Source organism: Chlamydotis macqueenii, chromosome 12 (assembly GCF_036417535.1).
Source record: "Chlamydotis macqueenii isolate bChlMac1 chromosome 12, bChlMac1.mat, whole genome shotgun sequence".
Classification (NCBI taxonomy): Eukaryota; Metazoa; Chordata; class Aves; order Otidiformes; family Otididae; genus Chlamydotis; species Chlamydotis macqueenii.
Genome location: NC_141567.1, coordinates 16,609,833 through 16,632,444, shown reverse-complemented (window position 1 = coordinate 16,632,444; position 22,612 = coordinate 16,609,833). Strand labels below are relative to the sequence as shown.

The 22,612-nt window shown below is 50.1% G+C and overlaps 2 protein-coding genes across 5 annotated transcripts in view; both read left to right on the top strand.

The window, feature by feature from the left end:
* The first annotated feature begins 116 nt into the window (after positions 1-116).
* UBL7 (ubiquitin like 7) lies at positions 117-11,060 on the top strand. Of its 3 annotated transcripts, none has more exons than XM_086757069.1 (12): positions 117-144; positions 586-819; positions 1,371-1,490; positions 2,157-2,239; positions 2,361-2,445; positions 3,154-3,211; positions 3,749-3,882; positions 4,343-4,392; positions 4,918-5,085; positions 5,326-5,448; positions 5,834-5,997; positions 10,931-11,060. In XM_086757069.1, exons 2-11 carry the CDS (start codon positions 636-638, stop codon positions 5,969-5,971), a joined length of 1,143 nt encoding a protein of 380 aa, XP_086613195.1. In that variant the 5' UTR covers positions 117-144; positions 586-635; the 3' UTR covers positions 5,972-5,997; positions 10,931-11,060. The 3 variants fall into 3 exon arrangements, with proteins under 3 accessions (XP_086613195.1, XP_086613196.1, XP_086613194.1); XM_086757070.1 differs by lacking the exon at positions 10,931-11,060 and adding an exon at positions 6,084-6,432; XM_086757068.1 differs by lacking the exon at positions 10,931-11,060 and having other exon boundaries at positions 5,834-6,432.
* A 2,064-nt stretch (positions 11,061-13,124) lies between these two features.
* The window catches only part of SEMA7A (semaphorin 7A (JohnMiltonHagen blood group)), a 31,636-nt gene continuing 22,148 nt past the window's right edge, over positions 13,125-22,612 (top strand). The window contains exon 1 of one of the 2 annotated variants that reach the window (XM_086757067.1): positions 13,125-13,257. Coding sequence is in view for 1 of the 2 variants with exons in the window: in XM_010116024.2 (XP_010114326.2) it covers positions 18,439-18,550 (112 nt within the window). In the remaining variant the exon portion in view is untranslated. Of the gene's footprint in view, positions 13,258-18,367; positions 18,551-22,612 lie in introns of those variants that run through there. The other variant, XM_010116024.2, reaches the window with a different exon arrangement.

The following is a 22,612-nucleotide window of genomic DNA, read 5'->3' as shown; positions in this document are numbered from 1 at the left end:
GCTGCGCTTCGTCACGGTAGGGCCAGCCAATCGGCGGCTTCCCCGCCCTAAGGTTGCCCACCAGCCTTCCCCCGCCGGACTCCATTTCCCAGGGTGCACCGCGCAGCCGGACGGCACTTCCGCTTCCGTGTGCGCTCCGAAGGGGTAGGGGTAGAGCGGGGCTGGGGGTCGGTGGGGCCCGGGGTCTGGTCTGAGGGTGGCCGGGCTGGGGGCTGGCACTACTGGGACCCCTCACTGAGCGGCCGCGGGTGCCTTGCCGCCGTCTCTGTGCTGGGAAACAGGGGTTTGAGGGGCTGGAGCCTGGCCTGGGGAGGGGGCGCCTGCTGGAAGAGCCGGGCTGGGCCTTGCTCTTGGCTTCTCTTCCTCCGCTGAGCCTTGAGGTTGTTGCGGGTGTTTCTGCCTTCCGTGCAGCTTCACATATGGCTTAAGACGGGGGTAGGAACCTAAAAAGCATAGCTGTGCGTTGATCAGGCCTCGTCTTAGTTTCCTGTGTGCTTCCCAGCAAAGGTTCGCCCCGTGAATTAATGAGGTTTTATTGTCTGCCTGGGGAGAGACTCACTTGGATTTGTTTTCCTCCCTTTCCAGAGCTTTGCGGGCCTTGCTTTGGCTAGGCTCTGTTCAGTGAGAAGGCTGCGATGTCCCTGCCGGAGTGGCACATCGCGGTGAAGCTGGCGGATCAGCCGCTGGCTCCCAAATCCATCTTACGTTTGCCGGAGACAGAGTTGGGAGAATGCCCGCTGGGTGGGTGCAGCATCTCGTACCTCAAACAGCTCATCACCGGCAAACTGCAGGAGTCTGTCCCGGACCCTGAGCTCATCGGTAGGTGCCTGCGGGGGTCGTGTCAGAGTCCTGCCGCTTGGGGCCACCCTCTCCTTCTCCTGGCTGCGTTCGGGAGGCAAACATCCTACTGATGGGGAGGCTTGGCACGGCCAGACAGCGCGGCGTGGGGGCCAAAGCTTGCTCCAGAGACTCTGCTACGCTGCAGCAGTCTTAATACCTTGTGATTCTGATAATTTGTTCTGCGTTTGCTTGGGATCACAGTGCTCTTGCAGTGTCGGTGCCCTTGTTAAGAATTTTTTTTTTTATTTGCTAATACCAATGTGTCCTTGTGAGATCTCTTATGAGAACCATGAGAGAGATTGAGCCTTCTAAAGGAAGTGGCAAAGTCACATTCTGGGAATCACGGCTCCATAATTTCTTCCCTGAATCTCAGCTCCATGACTTCTCTGTGTTACGGAGTCCATGTGCTGCCAACCCGGATGAAGCAGCTACACAGTGGAGCAATAACCCCCAGGCAGCCCTCATTTAAAGGCCCAGGCCCTTTCTCAGTGTGCCATAGATGTTTATCTTTAGATGTTTCTCGCTCCTAGATCTCATCTACTGTGGCCGTAAGCTGAGGGATGACCAGACACTTGATTTTTATGGCATCCAGTCTGGCTCCACTGTTCATGTCCTGCGCAAGTCCTGGCCTGAGCCTGATCAGAAACCAGGTGAGGAGGAGAGAGTGTGGACCTCCACTTAAATCTCCTCGGGATGTGTTTGCTGTGACTGAGGAACAACTTCTCTTGGGATTTGTTTCTGGGAGGCCGATGTGCGGTTTGCAGGAGGAATTGATCGATGTGTCTGTGTGGGAACTCTCTGCCTCTAATAGCAGCAAATGAGTGTCACGTTCTCTTGCTGATGGGAGAGCTGAGGAATGAGCTACGTAATGTGGAGAGTGAATATCCTTTCCTTAATTGACTGCGATGAATTTTAGGGTGTTGCCAGAGAATCAGGAACAAAGCAACCGGTTACTCAGCTTGAGGGATGAGCAGGCTTGTGTGTGTTCCTAGCCTGCCTGACTGTAGAATAAGATGGGTTAATTTAGAGTTGTTACTTTAATACAGCTCCTTTTGTACATGTAGGAGGACATATCTCTATATTTTTCTATGTCTGAAAGCTGAGAGGGCAGAGTGTGATGCTGTTGCACTGTGATGAATGTGCTGAGACATTTGCAATCATTGGTCTGTACCCTTCCTCTCTGGGTCTGTTGAATCCAGGTAAATTAAAGAACTGCCACTGCTATTGCAGCATGGAAGTCCCAGTGGCATGTAAAATGGCTAGTAAAGCTGCCAGAGGGAGAACTGTCTTTCATTCTGTTGTTTTTCTTACCTCAGAGCCTGTGGATAAGGTGGCAGCAGTTCGGGAGTTCCGGGTCCTTCACACCGCCCTCCACAGCAGTCCTGCCTACAGAGATGCAGTGAGTGGGGCTTTGTACTTTGCCATCTGGGTGTCTTCTGTCTGTCCCCTCTCTGCGAGGAAAGTCCTTGAGTGGAGCCTCATTGTGCAACACTGCTGATCTGCTCTGATTTCTCTGGCAGGTCTTCAAAATGCTGGGGAACAAGGAGTCGCTGGATCAAATCATCATAGCTACTCCTGGCCTCAGCAGTGACCCTGTTGCTTTGGGTGAGTCCGCATCTGATTCAGAGTATCTGAGAAAAGCCAAGTAAAGATGGTCAGTGTTTAATTCCTGACACGGGGAAGGGAGAATTCCCTTTCTCTGGAAAAAGAGTCTTTTTTTGGTCCCTGTGAGGAGCATGAGAGTAAGTGCCTGCTTAGGTGTCAGAGTTGTGCTCTGTTGGTAGTGTTTAGGGATGGATGCTGGCTTCAAAAGGATTAGGGAACACGGAGCCCAAAGGAGAGCAGTGGGGATGGGTGCTTTCTCCCTGCTGCAAAGTGTTACAAAAGTGTTCATTACATCTAGCTTGCTTGTTTTGGCCCAGGCCGTTGCTCGCCTTTTTGGCACGTTGCTGTGAGGCAGGTGGAATGTGGGATGCGGTCGCAACCTCTCACAGCAGGCAGCTGGCTGGGGTGAGCAGCGTGCCAGATTTGATCATGCCCTTAAGGTGGAGCTGTCTGTGGTGGATGGAGCACAGCCCGTGGGACCTGCTGGGAAAGCCCCGTCCTTTGGGTGTGTGGCTGTGATAGAGTCTCTCCGCAAAGACGTAAAAGACTTCAGAGAGAACAATGATAGAATATTTATGGTGTCTGCTAGTGACTCAGTTCCTGAAAAACAATTAATTCTTTTGTTTTTTTTTCCCATGACTCTTGTTTGACTGGCTCCTGTTTCTTGTATCCTGTCTTTCACTCATCGTGTTTCCTGGTCCCTCCCAGGTGTCCTACAGGACAAGGATCTCTTTTCAGTGTTTGCAGACCCCAACATGCTGGACACGTAAGTTTACGTAAGCTGGTGCAGTGACTAAGCGGTGCCTCTGCACGCTGTTGTACAGGCAGCTGTTTCTCTCTGGGTGGGAGAGTTCGTTCTGCTCCTGCCTGCCAGTACAGATACACCAGGCCAGAGATTCAGCATAGGACTCTTCCTCCTCAGCAGCAGAAAAGAGGGAGCTGATGCTTTGATGCGTAACTGCCTCCGCTGTTGGATTAGACCAAGGGATATTTAGTGGGAGACAGGGCCATCATTGCCTCCAGGTCGTAGTTTCAAATCCGGATCTGGTTGCTCACAGCAGGGAGTTGCTCTCCTGAGAGCATGTGGGAGATGTATACAATGGGAGGGTCAGCATGGGATCAAGAAGGAACAAGGTGGGGTGACCTTAGCTCCTGGAGAGCCAAAGCCAATATCTGAGGTGGTGGTGGTGCAGCCAGCGAGGATGGCTCTGCCATTCCTGACATAAGTTCTTTGCTGGTATCGAGCTGCTGATTTCTTAGTTTCCCTGTGTACATGATTCATTCTTCCACTCTTTCTCTCCAGGCTAATCCCAGCCCACCCTGCGCTTGTGAATGCCATTGTCCTTGTTCTGCACTCGGTGGCTGGCAGCACCCCGCTCCCAGCCCCAGAGACGTCCTCCCGAGGCATGGCGTCTGGCTCCTACCGGGACATGCCAGGTATGTTCAGCCACACAGATGCGTGGGGAACCTGCAGAGATGATGGACTGCAGGATTCGCAGACAGATCTGTGCTGTACCGACACTGTCTTTGCCAGGCTGGAAGGAAAAGAGGTTTCGGTTCCCGAGCCAGAAACATGCGCTGTGGTTTGATATATTTTGCACTCTGTGAGACTTATTTGGAGCAGTTTGGATTCAGGGCCTCTCCCAACCAAGTGTGTTTAATCACTGTTGGTAGTAGAGTGCTGTGGCCTCTGTTTTGTGCAAATGATGGGCCTGACCTGTCTTCCACTGACCTTCTGCACGTGAACCTGTTGGTGCTGAGGCCTCTGTCCTAACCAGTGTGTTGACTGGGGCTGAGCCTCGCTGCATGGCTAAGGACTCCACAGGATTCTCATATGGTGTCTAATTCCTGCCAGCACCCAGTTTTCTGCATCTGTTGATTCTCCTTTCTGTTGCAGGTGGCTTTCTGTTTGAAGGTCTCTCTGATGATGAAGATGACTTCCACCAGGTAAGCAGCAAGGTTGGGTGGAGTGGCTATTTTGGACTTGCAGTAGGGGTTTAACTTGTAGCCCTTAAAAACTCCAAAGATTTTCTCTCATCCCTTCTCGTGAATGGCAAAGCTGCTCTAGTTCCTAGTTGTGTGCAGATGAGCACGGCTGAGAAGCATGAGAGTGTTGGGCCCTGCCCTTCTGCAATGTGGGAAGGTTTTCCTCTCCAACGGACAAAGTATTTTGTAAGAGAAATAGTGTATTTAGGCAGAAAAAGTGCCTGTCAACAGCTAATTGTTTTGTTACAGGCTAATAACACTTTGTTTTTAAGCTGATGGCTGATCTGCTGCCAGTTTCCACAACTTTGTAAAAGCTGAGGTTGTGAAAAGAAGCACATCCGATTTGTCATGTTTATTTTTTAAAAGCTGCATACCTGTGGTTTCACATATTGTAGGAAAGAGATCCCTGGGGATGAGCACGTGAGCCAGATTTTACTAGAACGCGGACACCAACATCAGAGATGGTGGGTTTTCTTTCTCATGCAGAGCACAAGATCTACGCCGTCTAGCAGCACTTCTGGTTCCCGGCCAGCTTCCCTTGGCTATGCTGGGGCTGCTGGACCCCGGCCGATCACCCAGAGTGAGCTGGCGACCGCGCTGGCACTGGCGAGCACGCCAGAGAGCAGCTCCCACACGCCCACCCCTGGCACCCAGGTACGATGGCAGTGCAGCAGGTAGGGAAATCCTCCTGGGCCATAAAACCAGTGCTTGACTGAGCGCAAGCCCTGCTCAGATCTGGAAGTCCTTGCTGTTTTATTTTCTTATGGCTGAGTTCCTCTCCATATGGGCTTGGGGAGGCATGATAGTGGGGGTGCAGCAGGTGTTGCCCTGTGCTGGCCCTGGTTCCTGTACTTAAGTGTTCTCCTGATCCATATCCAACTTATTTCCTCCTAGGGTCACTCCTCTGGGACCTCCCCGATGTCATCCAGTGTCCAGTCAGGAACACCCATCACCAACGACCTCTTCAGCCAGGCCTTACAGCATGCTCTGCAGGCTTCAGGGCAGCCCGGCCTGCAGGTCAGTCTCGCAGCCTCTTCCTTTGGGAGCCCGTGAAAGCCCCATATCACATCAAGTGTTACAGGGTGGAGGTGGTCCTTCCAGCCACCTCCTGTGGCAGAGCATTAAGCTGAAAGGGGCGTCATTGGAGAAGTGGTGCTTGCAGGAGACATGGTAGACTGATATAAAAGTACTGGGTGGAAGCAGATGGGGTGGGCTGGTGAATTTGGGGGTTTTGCAGCAAAACTTTGAGCTTTCAAAATCTGGTGGCGCACTTAGCATTGTACTTGTGAGCTAGAGAGAGGTGAGAGAATCCAGCGTGGAAGAGTGAGCTGTGAAGAAGGCTATTTTTTTTCAGCTTGGATTCTCATGCCTACCCTTAGCTTCTTTTGTTTCCTGTCTGTAGAGCCAGTGGCAACCACAACTTCAGCAGCTGCGAGACATGGGCATACACGATGATGAGCTAAGTCTCCGAGCACTGCAGGCCACTGGAGGGGACATTCAAGCTGCCCTGGAGCTCATCTTTGCTGGTGGGGCTCCCTAGATTTTTGGGCAGGAGAGGCTGGACTGGTGAGTTGCACTGAGATAGCTGTGACATTTTTTGGTCTGGGACTCAGCCCTGAAACTCTTCTATGCACTGAGGTTCCTCTCTCCAGCATGGAGCAGTTGGGGTGGCTGCTCCTTTCCTTGCAGATGGGCAGTGTGCTCCTCCTGTTTGAGAGTACTGGCCATGCTGAGGGCAGCTCCTCCAGCTCCAGATACCTCTCTCCAGCCTCTTTCATCTGGCCACCAGAGATGAGACCTCAGAACGTTGTCCAGCATGGAGAAAGAGGTGGTTCTGTGTGTTGGAGAGATGTAACACCTACAGTTCTGCAGCCTTACATCTGTCAACACGTTCTCCTGCCTGTTGTTTCATTCCTGCCCACCTGATGTGCCTCAGTGTGGCTTGTTTGACTGTCGTGGCCCCTCTGTGTTTGACTGTATTAAATGGACTGTGTTCACTTGCCTGTTGTTTGGGTTGTGATCTGTCCCAACTGTGCTCCAGATTGATGAGGCGATGTGCTCATTGCATGAATTAAACTGGAAGAAATGCTTTGCCTGTTGTAGGACTGTTATTTCAGCAGAGGGCACTCCTCTTACAGAGCAAAGCTGTATCTGTTAGGAGAGCAGCGTTTGGGCTGTAGCAGACCTCCACAGCCAACCTGCCCTGAGTTAATACAAAAGAACTATTTGTGCTACGGATATTCTCCAAGAAAGTGCTGCAGAGAAGTATCATGTGTCCTCCTTAGCAGAAACCGATCTGTTCTCAGTTGTTGTGGGTGAGACTGGTAGAGTCCTGCAAGCTGACAAGAACAAGGGTACAGGTGCAGGAGTTCATGGCCACCACAAGGTGACAGTAAAAAAAAATGACAAGCACAAGGCTTGAGGGCATTGCCAAAGGGTGTGAGATGCTGCCGAATTACTTGGCAGGAGAAATGCCTTGCCTCTGACACAGGTTAGTCTGTTGGCCAGTGTTTTCCAAAGTGTCTTCTAATCCTGGGTGCTGCTTTTGAGGTGCCTTAAGACCTGAGCTGCAAAGACAAAGGCATTTGTCTGTAATTACATTTAATAGGAGCTGAGAGAAGCCAGAACCAGAGCTGGGCTTGGCTTCATTCCGATTGTACCATTGAGATTAACAAGGCATGAAAATGGGAGCTGGTTTGCCTGAAATGCAACCATGAGTTACTAGGGGAGCTAAAAGCAGAAAATGCTTTCCTACCTTCAGGCTGCCTGTGCTCCCCTCTAATTCCTTTCCAAGCGCTAGGATTGCTTGCTGATACGATCTCAGCTATCACCCAACGAATGCTGGATTGTTCTCTCCAGGGTAGCCTATTGACTGATAGACTTTAATCCTGTCTAGATGATTAAGTCTCTCAGGAGGGAGGGAGGGGCTCTTTTTATTTTTCAATATGTAGGAGATACGATTTGACAGACATAACTGGCTTTCCTGACTCAGTAACACCCTTCTGGGTCACTGCCCTCATTACCTGCTTTGGAAATCCAGTCCAGGTGATGGCTATGATTTTACGTGTGTGAAAACTAATTAATTTGTTCCTATCCTTGGTGCCTTCACTCTTTGCATTGCTGGGGGAGTAGACAGCATATGCACAGCATCCTCCCTCCCTTCCCCACTGTGGAGATGAGCCCTGCTGTCAGTCCTCAATCCTCCTGGGCTAACTGAGGATTAGCTGTATCACAGATGCTGCTGCCCAGAACTGGAAAGCATTCGCAGGCTCTGCCAGATCTGCTCAGGGCTAGCAGGACCCGCTTTGGGACCAGGGCGACTAGTTTGCTTTGCTGTACCGTGTCAATTCTCAGCTCAGGCCAGCTTGAGGTTGTTGGTGTCCCAAAATGGTATTTCTATTCTGTCCTGAGGTTGCTCTTATGATTTGATCACTTTGTTGACCCATGTTTTCTATTAAGTAGTTTCTTCTGTTGTAGTGGCTATTTCTGCTTCTCCCTGTGTCCCCACATAACTGAGAATTGCCTTGATGTTTTGTATCAAAAGAACTTTTTTTTCCCATTTCTCTCACAAATTGCGTTACTTGGCTTGGAGCACCACATCACACGCATTCTCTGTTTGAACTGGTTATAGCAGAGAAGAACTTGGCACCGATGTTGTTCACGACGCGACTGATGCGTGCGCTTCGCTTCCCTCATCTCCTGCCTTTAGCTGCCTAGAATAGATGTGCTCAGCAACCAGGCAAATTTAGAGATGCAGGGATGGGAAGAGAGGCTCTGCCTGGCACCTGCAGGGCTGGTGATGGTTGAGGAGGAGGAGAAGAAACTTTGATGCAGGAGCTCTTGTCGGAGAGTGGAAGCTCAGACTTCCTCAGAACTGGCTCTGCAGCAGCCAGGTGAGCGCTGCCTTCCTGCCTGCTCTAATGGCTGAGTGCCTTCTACCTCCCAGCTTTGAGAGGAAGGCGATGCTGAGAGCCACCTCTGTGTGCACAGAGAAAGCTCAGCCAGCACGGCCAAGGGGGAGAAACCGGCTCGGGGGAGCAGGAGGCACACACTCATTTGGAGAAGCCCTTTGCCTGGGGTTAGCAGCTTATGTGGCTTATGGGGATGTAGCCTGAGGTCTTCTGTCTGAGACAGTTGTTCTGACTTCTACAGTCATTGAAGGAGCCTGTATCCCAAGAGGGATATTGTAAAAACTGGAATGACGCTGGAAGATGCTGATATCCGTTGCTTGCTGAGAAAGCAGCTAAGTCCAGGCACTAACTTGTCAGTGGCTGAACACAACAGATTGCGCTTTTTGGGAGCAAATAGTGATGCACTGTCTCCCGCCTGCCCGTTCCTCTGGTCCATCCTTGGTGCCGCTGCCCTGACACCTTCCCATCTTCCTTGCTGCTTCCATGCTTGGGTTAGAGGTGCATCTCTTCTTGTTGGGTCTCAGCTTAACTGTGTCCTACCTGCGTGCACAGCTTCCACCACGCTCTGTTTGCCAGCCAAGCATCTGTGGCCTGACTGCCTCACCGGCACCGCAGCGGGAGCAGTCTGGGAGGCGCTTGGCTGACCCCTTGGAAGAGGTGGAGGTCAGATCACGGTTCCCCAGCGTAAGCGCTTTCAGTAGGGACTTTCTGGTTCTGACATCAAAGAGCAATTTTTGGTTCAGTTCCTTCTTTGCCTGTAGTGGAGCTGACAAGGGAAGCAGTAACAGCGGGTGTTTTCAGTAGTAATGGTAGCAGCTGTTTGTACTCCTGTGTTTTCAGTAATCTTGTTACTTGTTCTGGTGCTTGACTGTCAATGTTGGCGCATTGTGGACACCTGCAGAGGCTGGCAGTTTGGCTGGGGTCTAGGTTCCTCACCGTGTGTGCCCTGCTTTTCTACTTTCGCCACTTTGATGGCTTTTTCACTATTTCAGCCTTGTCTCTTTCTGCCTAAGACAGTCCTGAGCTGACTGTCTCCATGAGGAGAAAAGCAGTGTTGTGGAGGGGTAATTTTCCAGCAAAAGGGTGAAATGGAGACAGAGCAGACTCTCCCAGGCTTCACATCCCTGATGGCTTTCGCAGTACCTCAGCCTGTGTGACTGCCCTTCTGGGTCTTCCTCTGCTTTCACAATGATGCTGGAGCCTTCCCATATGTGAAGTGAACGCAACTGGCAAGATCTGTCCCAGGAGCAGATGTTGATGTTTGAGGTATTAATTGTTTATGTGCAGATGTGGTCTCTCTGTTGTGTGCTTGGGTGGTTTGTTGGATCAGATCATAAACTGCCAAAGTTTCAAGCTCTTCAGCCTTGATTTCTAACTTCAGATGACTACCATTAGAGAGACTTCCCCTCATCCTCCTCCATCTCTAGTATTTCAGAATAAATATTTCTTCCTTGCTCCCTCAGCCAAACAGAGGCTTCTGCTTGCAGGACCCTGGCACAGGAACCAGTTCCCCACCTGGGCAAGGCAGCAGAGCACCTTAAACCAGTGCTGCTGTTTTGCCCAGCTCCATCCACAAACAAATGTGCAGAAGCCAGAGGACTAACCGTTGCAATGCCCCTGCTCATCACGAACATCTGTACTGAGCTGGGGAACATAGTTCTCTTCTCCCCAGCGCGGTGTGGGGCTACACACCTCGGCCCTGCCGCTTCTCTCTGGCACATTAATTCAAAGGATTGGTGAAGGTGACTTTCTTCAGTGCTCCAGGGTGCAGCGGCTCAGCACCTCCCCCAGGATTTGCTAGGGCAGAGTAAGCTTGAGCAGCCTGGCGGGACACATCCGTATCATGAACAGCAGCAGAGAACGTGTCTGCCGGAGCCCTTTCCTTTCACCTTGCTTTCTTTGCAAAGGTCTTGGTGGTTTCCTGGCTGCTTCCAGCTTTGTCCTTGTGGGGAATGCCAAAGTGTCAGGAAACACGCAATCGTTTTTAGTTTTTTTCCTAAGTTAGCTTTGTGCTGCTTCAGTGAGCTGAACGGCCTCACGGAGGGGGACGGCTAGTGTCACAGCAAAGGGAGGAGGGGGCAGCAGGACCTGGTGGGATTTCCTTGGAGATAATGAAATTCGGGTCTTACTCTTTCTCAGGCAAACTTTTTAGGAAGGAGGAAAGAGTTTTACTGATGCTGGGACAACTGATCGGGAATAAGGTGAGAGCCCAAAGATCAGGGCAGGTGATACAGCGCAGCTTCCCAGCAGCGTGTGTCCTGCGGGACTCAGTCTCTTTCCCAGCATGAAGCAACATTTTTCTTTAAAAGGCAAAAGGGGAGCTTTGTGACTTTAGTCATCAAAGCATCCTTTTAAAGAGCTGTGCTTTGCATAGCTAAGAGTCCATGTGATGCTAACTGGAGAACAGCACAATAAACCAGTGAGGTTTTGAGGCAACTGACTGACTCTATTTTAACTTGGTGAGAGCAGAAATGCACTGATAATGTCACACCATGAAAATATTTACATTTCCTAATATTTCCTTCTATATTTATAGTATTCTAATATTTATAAAGCCTAGGGTTTATGAATAATCTTTTGATTTATAGATACAAGGATGCTCGAGTTTAAGAGGCTGGTAAGCAAAAGGAAAGTTCAGAGGGAAGAAGATAAACATCCCGTGATACATCCTTTGAACTCAAGACAATGGCTGAGCCACTGGCTTTGAACAAGAAGCTTCCTGACTCTAGTCCTCTTGAACTGAACCTGGAAACTTAAAACAAAAAAACCTCAGTGCTCTTAAGGTGAGACTAAGTAACCACACAGTCTCTCTAGTGATCTTCTGGGTGTTCCAGACTGCCAGCAAGCAGAAGGGTTGTCCCAGAATCGCTTTGAGACTCTTTTTTTTCCCCCCTACCACTAAAATAAATACCTTGCTGATTGAAGAGCGTGGTCCACTTGTTCCGTAGGGTGTGTTAGTTTAGGTGTTGCGTTTGAGGGAGAAGCTGGAGAGTTGTGGAGCTGCATTCCAGGGGTGATAAAAGCATAAAATACGTTATGTAGGATGAGAGACAGTCCCCATTCCAGTTCCTACAATGGCCAATAACAGATGCTGCAGAAAAACTTAACAAGAAGGATCCATCTCTAATAAATTTTCCAGCATCCAGTGATTTGAGGCTTAGGGACTGTTATAATTAGAAATGGGGTGTTAATAGTTAACAGACTCCAGACTTTTTTCTTTGAACACAGATAAAATTGTAGCCTCCGTACCACCCCGCAGCAAGGAATCCTGCAGTTTAGCCACAAGTTCAAAGTCCATGACCCACAAGAGTGTTCAGCAGCTGAAGGAGGAGATGAGGTGCAGCCATGGGACTGCCACACAGGTAATTTCTGGGATGTCACACTCTAAAGGGGTGGTGGTAGTCCCAGTAAAGCTCTGAGGTTTAGTTTTTGGACTGCTGCGGCCACTGAAGCAGCAACAGGTCTCAAGGATAGCTAGGGGAGTCAGGCAATCAGGAAGAATATTGTTGCTTAATCTCACTAGAGCAGAAAGGGCTGCTGATGACAGCAGAGCTCTGTAATCTCCCAGCAATACTCAGCATGCTACCCTGGCCTCCTGTAGAGCAGACTCCAAAGTTTACCATTGTGTTAATTGATTTGTTTGTGTAGGGCCCCATTCCAGGGAAGAGAAGGAGTGCCAACTCTCCTGTCTCCAGAGGATTCCTTTCCAAGGTGTAGCTCTCTGGCATTAAATGCTTCTATCCCAAAGAATCCTCAATTACGCATAATGTAATCATCCCATGGATCCTGCCACCTGGTGTCTGGTCACACAAGTTCATATCCATTTATCCTTCCTCCACCTCATTTTTTTTTATTCTTCATTTCCTCCCCTCCCAAAAGTCTGTGACCTGGTTGCTTATGGCTTCCTGCAATTGCTTTCCCAAATAAGCGGTGTGGGAGCTATCTGGACATATAATAACCAGAAAGCAGTTGACAGGCATGAAGCCTGTACGAGGAAGGACAGATGGGAGGCAGGAAGAAAAAGGAGGGCTCTTTCCTGCCCAGGCCAGTGTCCCTTTCAAGAGTTTTGACAGGTCACAGAGGAAAAATAAGTCAAACGGGTCCAGCACATGGTGAGATCAGGAGCTGTTCCTGTTCTCCTGCTGGAAGAGATGGCGGGCTTCCCATGTCTGATGGAAAGAGAAACTGGTGCATCTGTGGTGCTGAGCCTTCATCTCACCAGGCGGGCTCTGCATTTACAGCCAAGGACAGTGCTGAACTGCAGACACTTATCTTCTGCGTCATTTGGCCCAGAGTTAGCTGGCAGGGGCCAAAGTAGGAAGGAGGAGTAGGAGACAGCCCACTTCTTAGATGTCTCTCCCCTTCTGGTGAAAAAGGTATCATGGCTGGAAGTACTTGAATGCTACAAGGTCAACTTAACATTTTAAATTAGTTTACTTTCCTGAGCAGCCTCTACTTATGCGCTTGGGCAGCTTGTAAGAGCTTCTCTTGGCGTTTTTCCCAGCAGCAGTCTGAAGTGGCTTCTTGGGGACCAGGCGAATTGCTTTGATTCCCCAGAGGAAAAATGTGGACTTAAATTCCAACCCATATTGCGGCAGGCTGTGGGAGGGCAGATTGTGGAGAGTGAACCTTAACTTGTGTGTTACCAGGAGGACTCTGTGGGTTTGATGGAGCTGATAATCTTGTGTATGGGGTGGTGGCTGTTGGACCCTTCTTAGAACCATTCAAAGCAGCTGGCAGACGTAGGAATTGGTACTGCTGAGGAGTCTGCTTTGCCCACTGCTGAAACGTAGCCATTCCTGCAGGAGAGTGTGGTAGGTGCTCTACAGCACGTGGCGATGCTGCCCTGAAATCCAAGCCCTGCCAGGAAGCAGAGGAGCACAGCAGTCAAAAAAAGAAACACCAAGAGTTTCAGGTAAGCAAAACACAGTCTGCCCTGCTGGGCCCTCGTAGGAAAACACAACTGACCTGCTGTGCCGTGTTAATATATCAAGGTGCAGTTCTCGTGGTGGGAGTGCAGCAGATCAGTCTCAACAAAGCAACTTATTTCTGTTCTTTATTGTTTTAAGTTTCTTTGAATTGGCTAGGACTCAGCATTGGGTTTTATTTACTCTACCTAAAACCTTTGGCACCCTTATCTAAGGAGCGTGCACATTCTTGGCAGTCTGTGTCACAGGTGTGCATCTGTTTTACCTTTGTTCCTGCTCTGTCAGTGAGTTCTCACTGAATCATTTGAGTGAAACACATTTGGGTGAAACACATTTGCCAGCCAAAAGTGTGTTTGTAATGAAGAGGATGAGGTGTGGTTTGAGGTCATCTAGATCAGCTCAGTTTGTGGCTAGTCCTTGAGCGGGAGGATCAGCCCCCCCCCCAGTCCAGCTTAAACAGCTGGTGGAGATGAGCTTGGATGAAAACAACGTGTCTGGAGAGGCTCAAGGGGTGACAGCTATTGCAGGGCTGTGGCTTTAGGAGGGGACGGTTGAGGTTGCGGTAGCAGTCTGTGAGGAATGTGTGTTGGGGGGAGGATTTGTGTGTTGGAAGCAGAATGCAGCAGCTTGCTGATAAATGATCCACTTCACTTCCCTCCCACTTCATTTTCCATCTGAGGACTGAAAGTGAGTGGAATTTCACTTTTTTCCTCTCAAAGTCCATGAGTACAAGTCTACTTGCTTCCAAAGGCAAAATGCAAGGGTTAAGAAATAGAAGCTCTGGTCTTCCAATGCTCTACAGCGGTCATTTATACTTGTATCCCAGCTTCATGGGACATCAGTCCATGCTGCAGCAGGGCCCCTGCCCAGGCAGGGTTTAATTTCTCCCAGACTGTCTCCCAGTCTCATCTAGGGAGGGACTGTGGAAACACATGCATATATGTGGCATGATGAACCTGATGACCATCCTCAGCCCTTTGTGCTGTTCTGAAGCTGCCATGGCTGGTAACAGCTGGAGACTGAGATGCATTGTCAGGTTTCTGGAAGAAGTGGCACAACAGAAGAAAGGTCTTGCCTGGCTTTCGCAGGGATAATGTTTGTGGTGTTGATATTTTTTTCAATGGAAGTTTATCTGTGTTCAAAGCTATCATGCCTACTGGAGGATTCCCAAGGTCACATTCCTGCCTAGGATTAGCAGAAGGTGATTGAGACATTCTTGTGAATGCTTTTCTAACATAGCTGCTCTTCTCTAATGCCACCTGAAAGGGGAGGTTTCCTAATAGTTAGACTGCCTGGACCACAAACATTCAAACAGTCTGTCTCCTTTGCAGTGATGAATAAACCTGTTCCTCTTAAGGAAAATCTGTGCTTTATGATTTTTACAATATACTTGGGGGAAGCTGCCTTCTGATCCACATTGGGACTGAGTAGCATGACCTGGAAAAAACTGTACATATTTTGTACTGTGGAGGTTTTGCTACTTGAGTGAAGCAGATGGAAACCTCTGCAGGAGTGGGCTGAGCAGGGAGTTCATGCCTGGAATCTGATCTCTTGTGTACGCATTCCTTGTCGTGGAGAACAGAGTATGTGGCCGAGCAGGTCTTGAGTAAACAAGCTCTCACAGAAGTGCTTGCCTGCTTTGGGACATGGGTGTGTATACTTCAGGCACAGCGAGTTTCTGTCTGTATTTAGGGCACTGTTCTGTGTTCAGCACTCCCTGCAAACTGGTACAGGGTCGAAGCAACCTTGAAATCAGCTCTGCGCAGCTCTGAAGCGTACAAGCTGGGTGATTGCTTGATCAAATGTGTGAAGCATTGCCCTGTGCTGCTCTGTGTATCTCTGGGACAGCCCTGTCCATGAGGAACTCATGGTGGGGTTATTTTTCCCAATGCATTTCACAGTGTGTGTCATGCCCCGCTCCCTTGACCCTCCAGATCTTGCCTGTGTTGACGTCACTTTCACAATGTTGTCCTGTGCAATGATCTGATGTTTCTCTGTCTGCGGACATCAGGCTCACCCCACCTGATCAGTCACGCTGTTGCCCTGAAGGAGATTGTGAGGAGAGAAAAGGACGCTAAGGGGAGCTGTAGCTTCTGGAGGGAGAAAAGGCATTTGGGTGAAAGATCAGTTTTAATGAAGACCGTTCATTTGAAGAGTTGTAGCCAGGATTTCAGGTGCAATACTTGTGTATACTTGCCTGTTCCACCACTATCACTTTCCTCCTCTGCTGCAGGCTGCTTTGCTGGTGAGCTGGCATGCAGAGATCTCCCACAGCTTTGTGTTTAATTGATACACACCAAGCTGTCTGCTAAGTCTCGTGCTTAGTAAAAGCAAAACGTGCTGCAGCATCATTCTGAGTCCAGGACCACAATACAGTCATGTTCACGGGGTGGCTTGGCTCATGGTCTAGGAGATGGAGTGGGTGTTGTGTGTTGAAGGAGAAAGGGCCCAGAGCTGAATAATTCCAAACTCTTGGAGGGGTTTGAAGCTGAATTTTATACACGGGAGCATTGTTTTCAGCTGTAGGTGGAAAAAGCCTAAAAGCTAACTGTGCAGAGTCCCCAGCTGTGTGTGTTAGGGGCAAGGAAAAGGGAAAAGCAAAGGATTTACTGTTCTAATAAGGGAGAAACTCCTCGTTCATCTCTGATCAGAACCCTTCTGTGTTTCCAGTTGGCAACTTTGTCAAGAGTGGGAGTTGAAAGCCAGTTTCCCAGCCCGCCAGCTGCGTCATGTCGTAAAAGGCAAAGCAGATAATAACATATGCGACTCTCCTAGTGTATCCCAAATTTGGGGTGGATGCAAAATGTGTCCCCATGTTTTTTAAGGAACCAGCATGCGTCGTGTGGCTTAGGCTGATTTAGAAATTACATTTCTCTTTCCCTCCTGACTGTGTGAGAGAGTCTTAATGAATTTGATGTTTTTCAGGAAACCTTATTAGCAAGAAAACAAGTGATAAGAGCATTTAGCCCCTCTGGTAGCAGTGGGGCAGGTAGAGAAATACAGCTGCCTCTGAGGGGGAACGGGCAGCTGTTTCGAGGTAAGCAGGAATGCAGAATGGTTCAAGGCTGGGAATCACCATGTCCAAAAGTGAAAACCCAGAATGATCTGTATGTTATCATACTGTAATTACCCAAGCAGATATTTGGTTAAAGAGAAAGATGAAACCCCATGCTTTTGAGCTGGTGGGAAATTCCTCTGGGTCCTTAAAATTCACCATTAGTCGGCTCATTAATTTTTTTGCTTCCTCCAAAATGTCCCCCTTGCCCTGCCACTGTTTGTCCCCGTCAGGAGCAGAGCAGTCCTGGCTCTAGCTTCAATACCAACTTTAAAGAGCGCAGCTGCGTCTCTCATCCTTGTGAGTTCCCCGTGGGGCTCTCCTATTCTGGTCACGTCTGACCTTGCTTCCCTTGCACGTAATGCCTTGCTCTTCTCATTAACAAATCTCACAGTGCTTCACAAAGATCGTCAGCCCTTCCTGGCCTCCCGACGGGGAGTTGGGAGGATGGGGAGGTTTGGCAAAGCAAAGTGACTTTTCGAAGGTTGTGCCACAGTCCTGTGGCAGGCCAGCCCTGTGAGTGGGGGACTCCAGGATGTCATTTGCTCCCGCACGCTCACAAGCACCACAGTGCGAGTTTGACTGGTCTGGCGAGGGGGTGAGTGACACAAGGGGCACAGTGCTGAGTCGTCACCATGTCTCTGGCATTTGTCTCGTAGTTTTCCTGACTTGTGATGACAAATGAATCGTCAAATCCAGGCTGGGCAGGGAATGGATTGCAAGCAGCCCCGAGGAGAAGGGCTTGGGAGTACTGGTAGATGAGAATTTCAACAAGAGCCGGCAATGCGCACTTGCAGCCCAGAAAGCCAACCGCATCCTGGGCTGCATCAAGAGAAGCATGGCCAGCAGGTTGAGGGAGGGGATTCTGCCCCTCTGCTCTGCTCTGGTGAGACCCCACCTGGAGCACTGTGTCCAGTTCTGGAGCCCCCAACATAAGAAGGATGTGGACCTGTTGAACCAATCCAGAGGAGGTCCACAAATATGATCAGAGGGCTGGAGCACCTCTCCTGTGAGGACAGGCTGAGAGAGTTGGGGCTGTTCAGCCTGGAGAAGAGGAGGCTCTGGGGAGACCTTATAGTGGCCTTCCACTGCCTAAAGGGGGCCTGCAGGAAAGACGAGGAGAAACTCTTTAGCAGGGCCTGTTGCAATAGGACAAGGGGTAATGGTTTAAAATAGAGGGAGGTAGATTCAAATTTGACATAAGGAAAAAATTTTTCACAGTGAGGGTGGTAGAACACTGGAACAGGTTGCCCAGAGAGGTGGTGGATGCCCCATCCCTGGAAACGTTCAAGGCCAGGTTGGCCGGGGCTCTGAGCAACCTGATCCGGTTGGAGATGTCCCAGCTCCTTGCACGGGGGTTGGACTGGATGGGCTTTAAAGGTCCCTGCCAACCCAAACCATTCCATGATTCTGTGAATTTTTGGGCAGTGTTTTTTGCTAGGGGTGACTCTTGGCTATTATCCTGTAGCGCTAGCAGGAAGAGGGCTGGGGTGCCAGATATGCAGCAGCCTTGCTGCACCCTCCTGATGGAGAGCGGGGTCCTCTGTCAGTGAGCTGTTCCTGCTGCCTCGGTACCTGAGCACAGCCTTCTGGCCTCGACACATCCTTCTGTTTAAATAATGGTAACAACGCTCTGCTATCAGGCTCTGCCCCCTTGATCTGCTGTTACTTCTTGTGTGTTCTTATACACACGTATTTTCATTCTTTTCATTCATATCAATCTTAAGATTCCTCTTACAAGTCTCTGATAAGTCGATGGCAAGCCTTGGGTCAGCTGCAGCATTTCTGTAGAGCCTGAAGGTGAACAAAGCCATCAGACTCCCACCGTCTCCTTACAGAAGGAGGAGGGGGAAAAAAAAAAAAGAAAGGAGGACCAAAAACCCTAGCAAAGCCTACAGGGTACCAACTGAAGATCAGGTGCTAAATGAAGAGTCACTTTGAATTTTTTTTTTTTTTTTTTTAATAACTAGGTTTGCTTCCTAGGAAGCTCAGTGTAGTCCCGCCCTCTTTTTTCAATCATTGGCTACGCTGAGTGCTGCTCAGTCTTTTCTAAAGCAAGCAATGCAGCTGTCAGCTCACAAGCTCGTGTTCTCTGCTTGCTGAATAAGTGGAAATGGGCAGGAGGTCGCTCGTGGCCCTCTTCGTGGCCCTGTGGGCCAGCCAGCTGGGCGCCTGGGCAGCGGGGCGCTCCAAGGTGAACCCCAGGATCATCACAGCTCCGCAAGGTAAGTCCCGGGCTGCAGTCGGGTACAACCTTGAGATGCAGCAGCAGTGTCTGCAGCTGACAGCTACTCCCTGTGTCGTGTATTTTCTACCTATAGCTTGTATTTTGAGAAGAGTTAGTCTTTTTTAATTTCTTTTGTCTCTTCAGGGAGACTTTTGTCTCTCATCAAAATGAGCTAGAACGCCTGTGATCTCAGGAAGGGGCTTCTGGCTTCCTTGATTGCTTTTAATTGAATTTTTAGATGCCTATTCTTGCCAAGTCCTTTCCTGTATATATTCCAAACATATTTACCTACAAGCTGGGTGTGTTAAAGTCTGTTGAAACCCTGAAACAAACACAGTAGCAATTTCCCCTAACTTGCAGGGAGAAATGGAGAAGTGTATTTGCATATTACAGTTTTCTTATTCATCTGATGTACTTACCCTGTTAGCTGCAAATGAGTTCTGTGAGTAAATATTTGCCGAAGATCTCTATTCTCTGAGAAAATATATACTTCTGAAATGGCACGCAAGGGCTGATAATAAGATCTGATCTTAGCAGACACTGAACAAAGAAATGTTTTCAAGGAGCAAGCTTAGAGCACAGCCCAAGCTTCATGCGTTGAAGAGAGCAGACTAACGTTTACTGGTTTTATCTTGTGTCTTCCAAGCTTTTTGATTAGTATCCTCTAGGGAGGCTTTAACAAAAGACCCTGTCTTGTCCCCAGCGGTTCTGGTGTTTGGCTAAGCCGGCGGGTTCAGCCGAGCTGCGGATCTCACGCTGCTCTGCAGTACAACAGCTCCTCTGTGTTTCGTATTCGCCGACAACTTCAGAGGACGCGAATTTCCGTGGTTTATTCTGCGCCATCTGTTATTCTTCTGCCGTTATTTATTATGCTCTTCTTCTTCAGGCACATTGCTGCCTGTGGATGAAGGGCCGGGAGAGAGGGAAGGGGGGCGGTGGGTATGTGGCTCGGATGTGGCGTGTGCCTGCCGCATCCGTCACAGAAAGGGGAGAGATGCCGGCAAGGAGGGCAGCAAAAGGTTACTCATGTAGTACTACATCATTTGTTTTATTCACTGGGAAATGAAGCAGCTCAGAAAATGGGATGCAAGCCAAGGAGAAGGCACAGAGACCGGACAGAGGATGAGGGTCATATATTTCTCTGTAGATGTTTCCCCTGCCCCATTTAGGGGAAGGGGGAGTGGGGAAGTTAAATTGCCAGGGTCTGGTTTGGTTGGAAATGTTTGTCCTGGAGTAAAACTCTGCTAAGGGGAGGAGAGGGTTTGAGTGGCTGCTTTCCACCTGTCTTCGTGGGCTGTGCTTGGCCTGCACATGCAGTGTGATCCTCTGGCCTCTTCCTGCATCTGTGTCAGAGGGTGGCTTTCCTGGCATTGAGCACAGTGAGGATCTGTCACTGAGAAACACCAAAGCCAATTAGTGTTAGGACACTTCCCTGCAAGGGGATCAGCTTGTGCTTATCCCTCTTTCTATCTTTTTTTTTTTTTTTTGAGTGAGAGCTTAGCTGGGATGCAGGCTGAGGGATTTCAATCAGGGAAGTATCAGATGTAGCTGTATGGTATGCTCATTAAGAGTCACTCCTGTCCTATTTAACAGATGGCATTTTGCTCAGCAGAACCCTCTACCCTTCGGGAAGTGGGTCTGTGGATAAGGAGGAGAGTTGAGAGGAGGCTGTGTGGGAGGGTTGAAGAAATGGGATGGGGGCAAAGGGAACGCAGTGGGTGGCAGGGAGCTCTCTAACTTCCCCAGTGCTCTGGGCGCAGTGAAAGGCAAGCACAGCATCTTTAGTAAAACCTGCAGGTCAGCACACTGCTGCTGTTTGCATCCACATATAGCAACTTGTCCCTTGCCTTGGGGGTGACGATGTTGCGGGGCTTGGTTTGTGGCTCCAGCCCTGGTCCCGGAGGCTGGGAGCAGGATGGAGAAGAGCAGCAGTGCAGGATATTTGCATGGGTGTTTGTGCCGGGGCTGGGCCAGGTGTGCTGCGTTTGCCGTGGTGCAGTGCTGGCCTCAGCCCTGGGCTCTGCGGGAGCTGGCAGCTCTTCGTGTAATTAAATTTCTTACACGCCACAGCCCATCACTAGCACCAGGTATGGCAGCCTCAGCAAAGACGACACCTAGAGATGTTGCAGCCCTGCGGGCGAAGGGAGATATCCTGGTGCTGGCTGGAGCCCAGCTCTCTCCAGGAGGGAAGAGTACGTGTGTGGGATCCCTCCCTGGGTTGGGGGAGAGAAGGAAATTGGTGTTGGGCAAAGCTGCAGCTGCCCATCCATCTCCCAGTCTTGCTCTCCTCACCAGCACCCCCCCAGACCTGGGGAGAGAGCCCTGGCCTCGCTGCAGGCAGCCTGAGCTACTCTGCTGTTTCACCCCGCAGTCACTCGTTGTCCAGTTTTGTAGCAAGAAACAGATATGGGGATATTGCAAGCTGGGGAAAAAAAATGTAGCTCGGCTTAGGTGGTGCGATCCTTAGCCCAGATCTGAAGACAAAGAAACCAAGTCAGCCTGTCTCAGTGCTTGGAGCTCCTGGATTTAAGTAATTTCACAGTCCTAAGGACTTGGACTTGCAGCGTTGAGCCAGGGCGGTGGGTGGCTGGAGCACAGCGTTCTGCAGATTTGCCTTTCTGTGAGTGCAGCGTGCATAAAGCCAGCCCCAAGCCCTCGGCCACTGTTCTGCCTTTATTTTGCCTCCCTGATGCTGCAGCACGGTGCAGGAGAGGGTGAGGAAGGGGCACGCGTTTCCCCAACGTCAGCCCCATTTCAGTGCATGCTTGGGAGTGTTTGCCACCGAAGGCAGGGTTAGGGGCTCCTGGAGCCGTCCCAGCAGCCGGCACAGGTGGCAGGCTCTCAGGTCCAGCTGGGTAAGCAGTTATTGGAAAGCACATCTGACTCTGCAGGATTTCTTCCTCTTAGGGGAAAAAGACTCGGAGCAAAGGGCTGAGGTCAGCTTCAGACCGCTGGTCATATCTGAAGTGGTTAAGATCCTTTTACGGGCAAGGACTTTGCCCCGCTTCCTCACTGCAGCTGACCCAGCACACAGATGGGTCACTGTGTCTTCTGGCTATTACCTTCCCCCATGTCCTAACGAAGGGAGATTGTAAACAGCAATTTTCCTATCTGTTGAGATTTGCAGAGTGGGAATGAGTTCAGCCTTAGCAGCCTGGGTTGATGCAGAAGCAAGTGTTCCAGCCTTGCACGCTGGTTCTTGCTTATCTTCCCTTTTATTTCTATCCTCCCCCTGCCTCTGTGTATTTTTCTAACTAAACACTGACCATCTGGGCTTTGTTTTAGAAAAGGTGCATTCACATCCTGCACTGTGCCTGTCAGCACAGATAACGTGTTTACTCTTCTAATCCATCTGCAGCGACGGAGACCGCTGTGTCCCGGGGCTGGGCAGAGCTGTCCGGGTGGCAGAGCGGGCAGATACAGCCCCTCTGTAGGGCGTGGGAGGGTGGCATCCCAGCCTGACTGTCTCATGACCGGAAAGTCACCGAGCATCGGGAGAGCAGAGAAGTGCAGTGAGGACAACAAGGAGCCTGAGGGCTAGGTCAGGCTCCTGTAGCCTGAGGCCTCTGCTGCAGCACAGGAATAATTTTTAGCTACTGCCATGCTTAAGATTGTCTTGTCCCTGTTTACTCGTGTGTGCATAGACCCAAGGCAACGTCACAGCCCTTCTCTGGTTGCCTGCTGTATTTACACCTTTATTCCCCTGGCTGGAAGTTGGAGGGGACGGGTTTTGAGCTGGTGTGTAGCTCACAGCAGTTAAGTAGGTCCCACAGGGCAAAAGAAAGATTATATACTTGACCCTTGGCTGCCTCAACTGGCTAAACTGGCTCTAGCCTGCCCTGTGTCACGCAGCGGGGAGTTCAAATAGCAGTTCCTGGAAATTGCCTGTGCTTCCCGTAGAAGCGACTGGACTTTACCAAGCTTAGCTGCCTCTCCTTACCATGGGAAAACTCTCCCAGCAAGCACCTGCGAGTGCTGCGAGAGCTCTTGTAGGAGTTCTTCGTGCCCACTGGCACAACGGTGCTGCGTTCAGCTAGCAAAGGAAGAGGAGAGCTGGCCA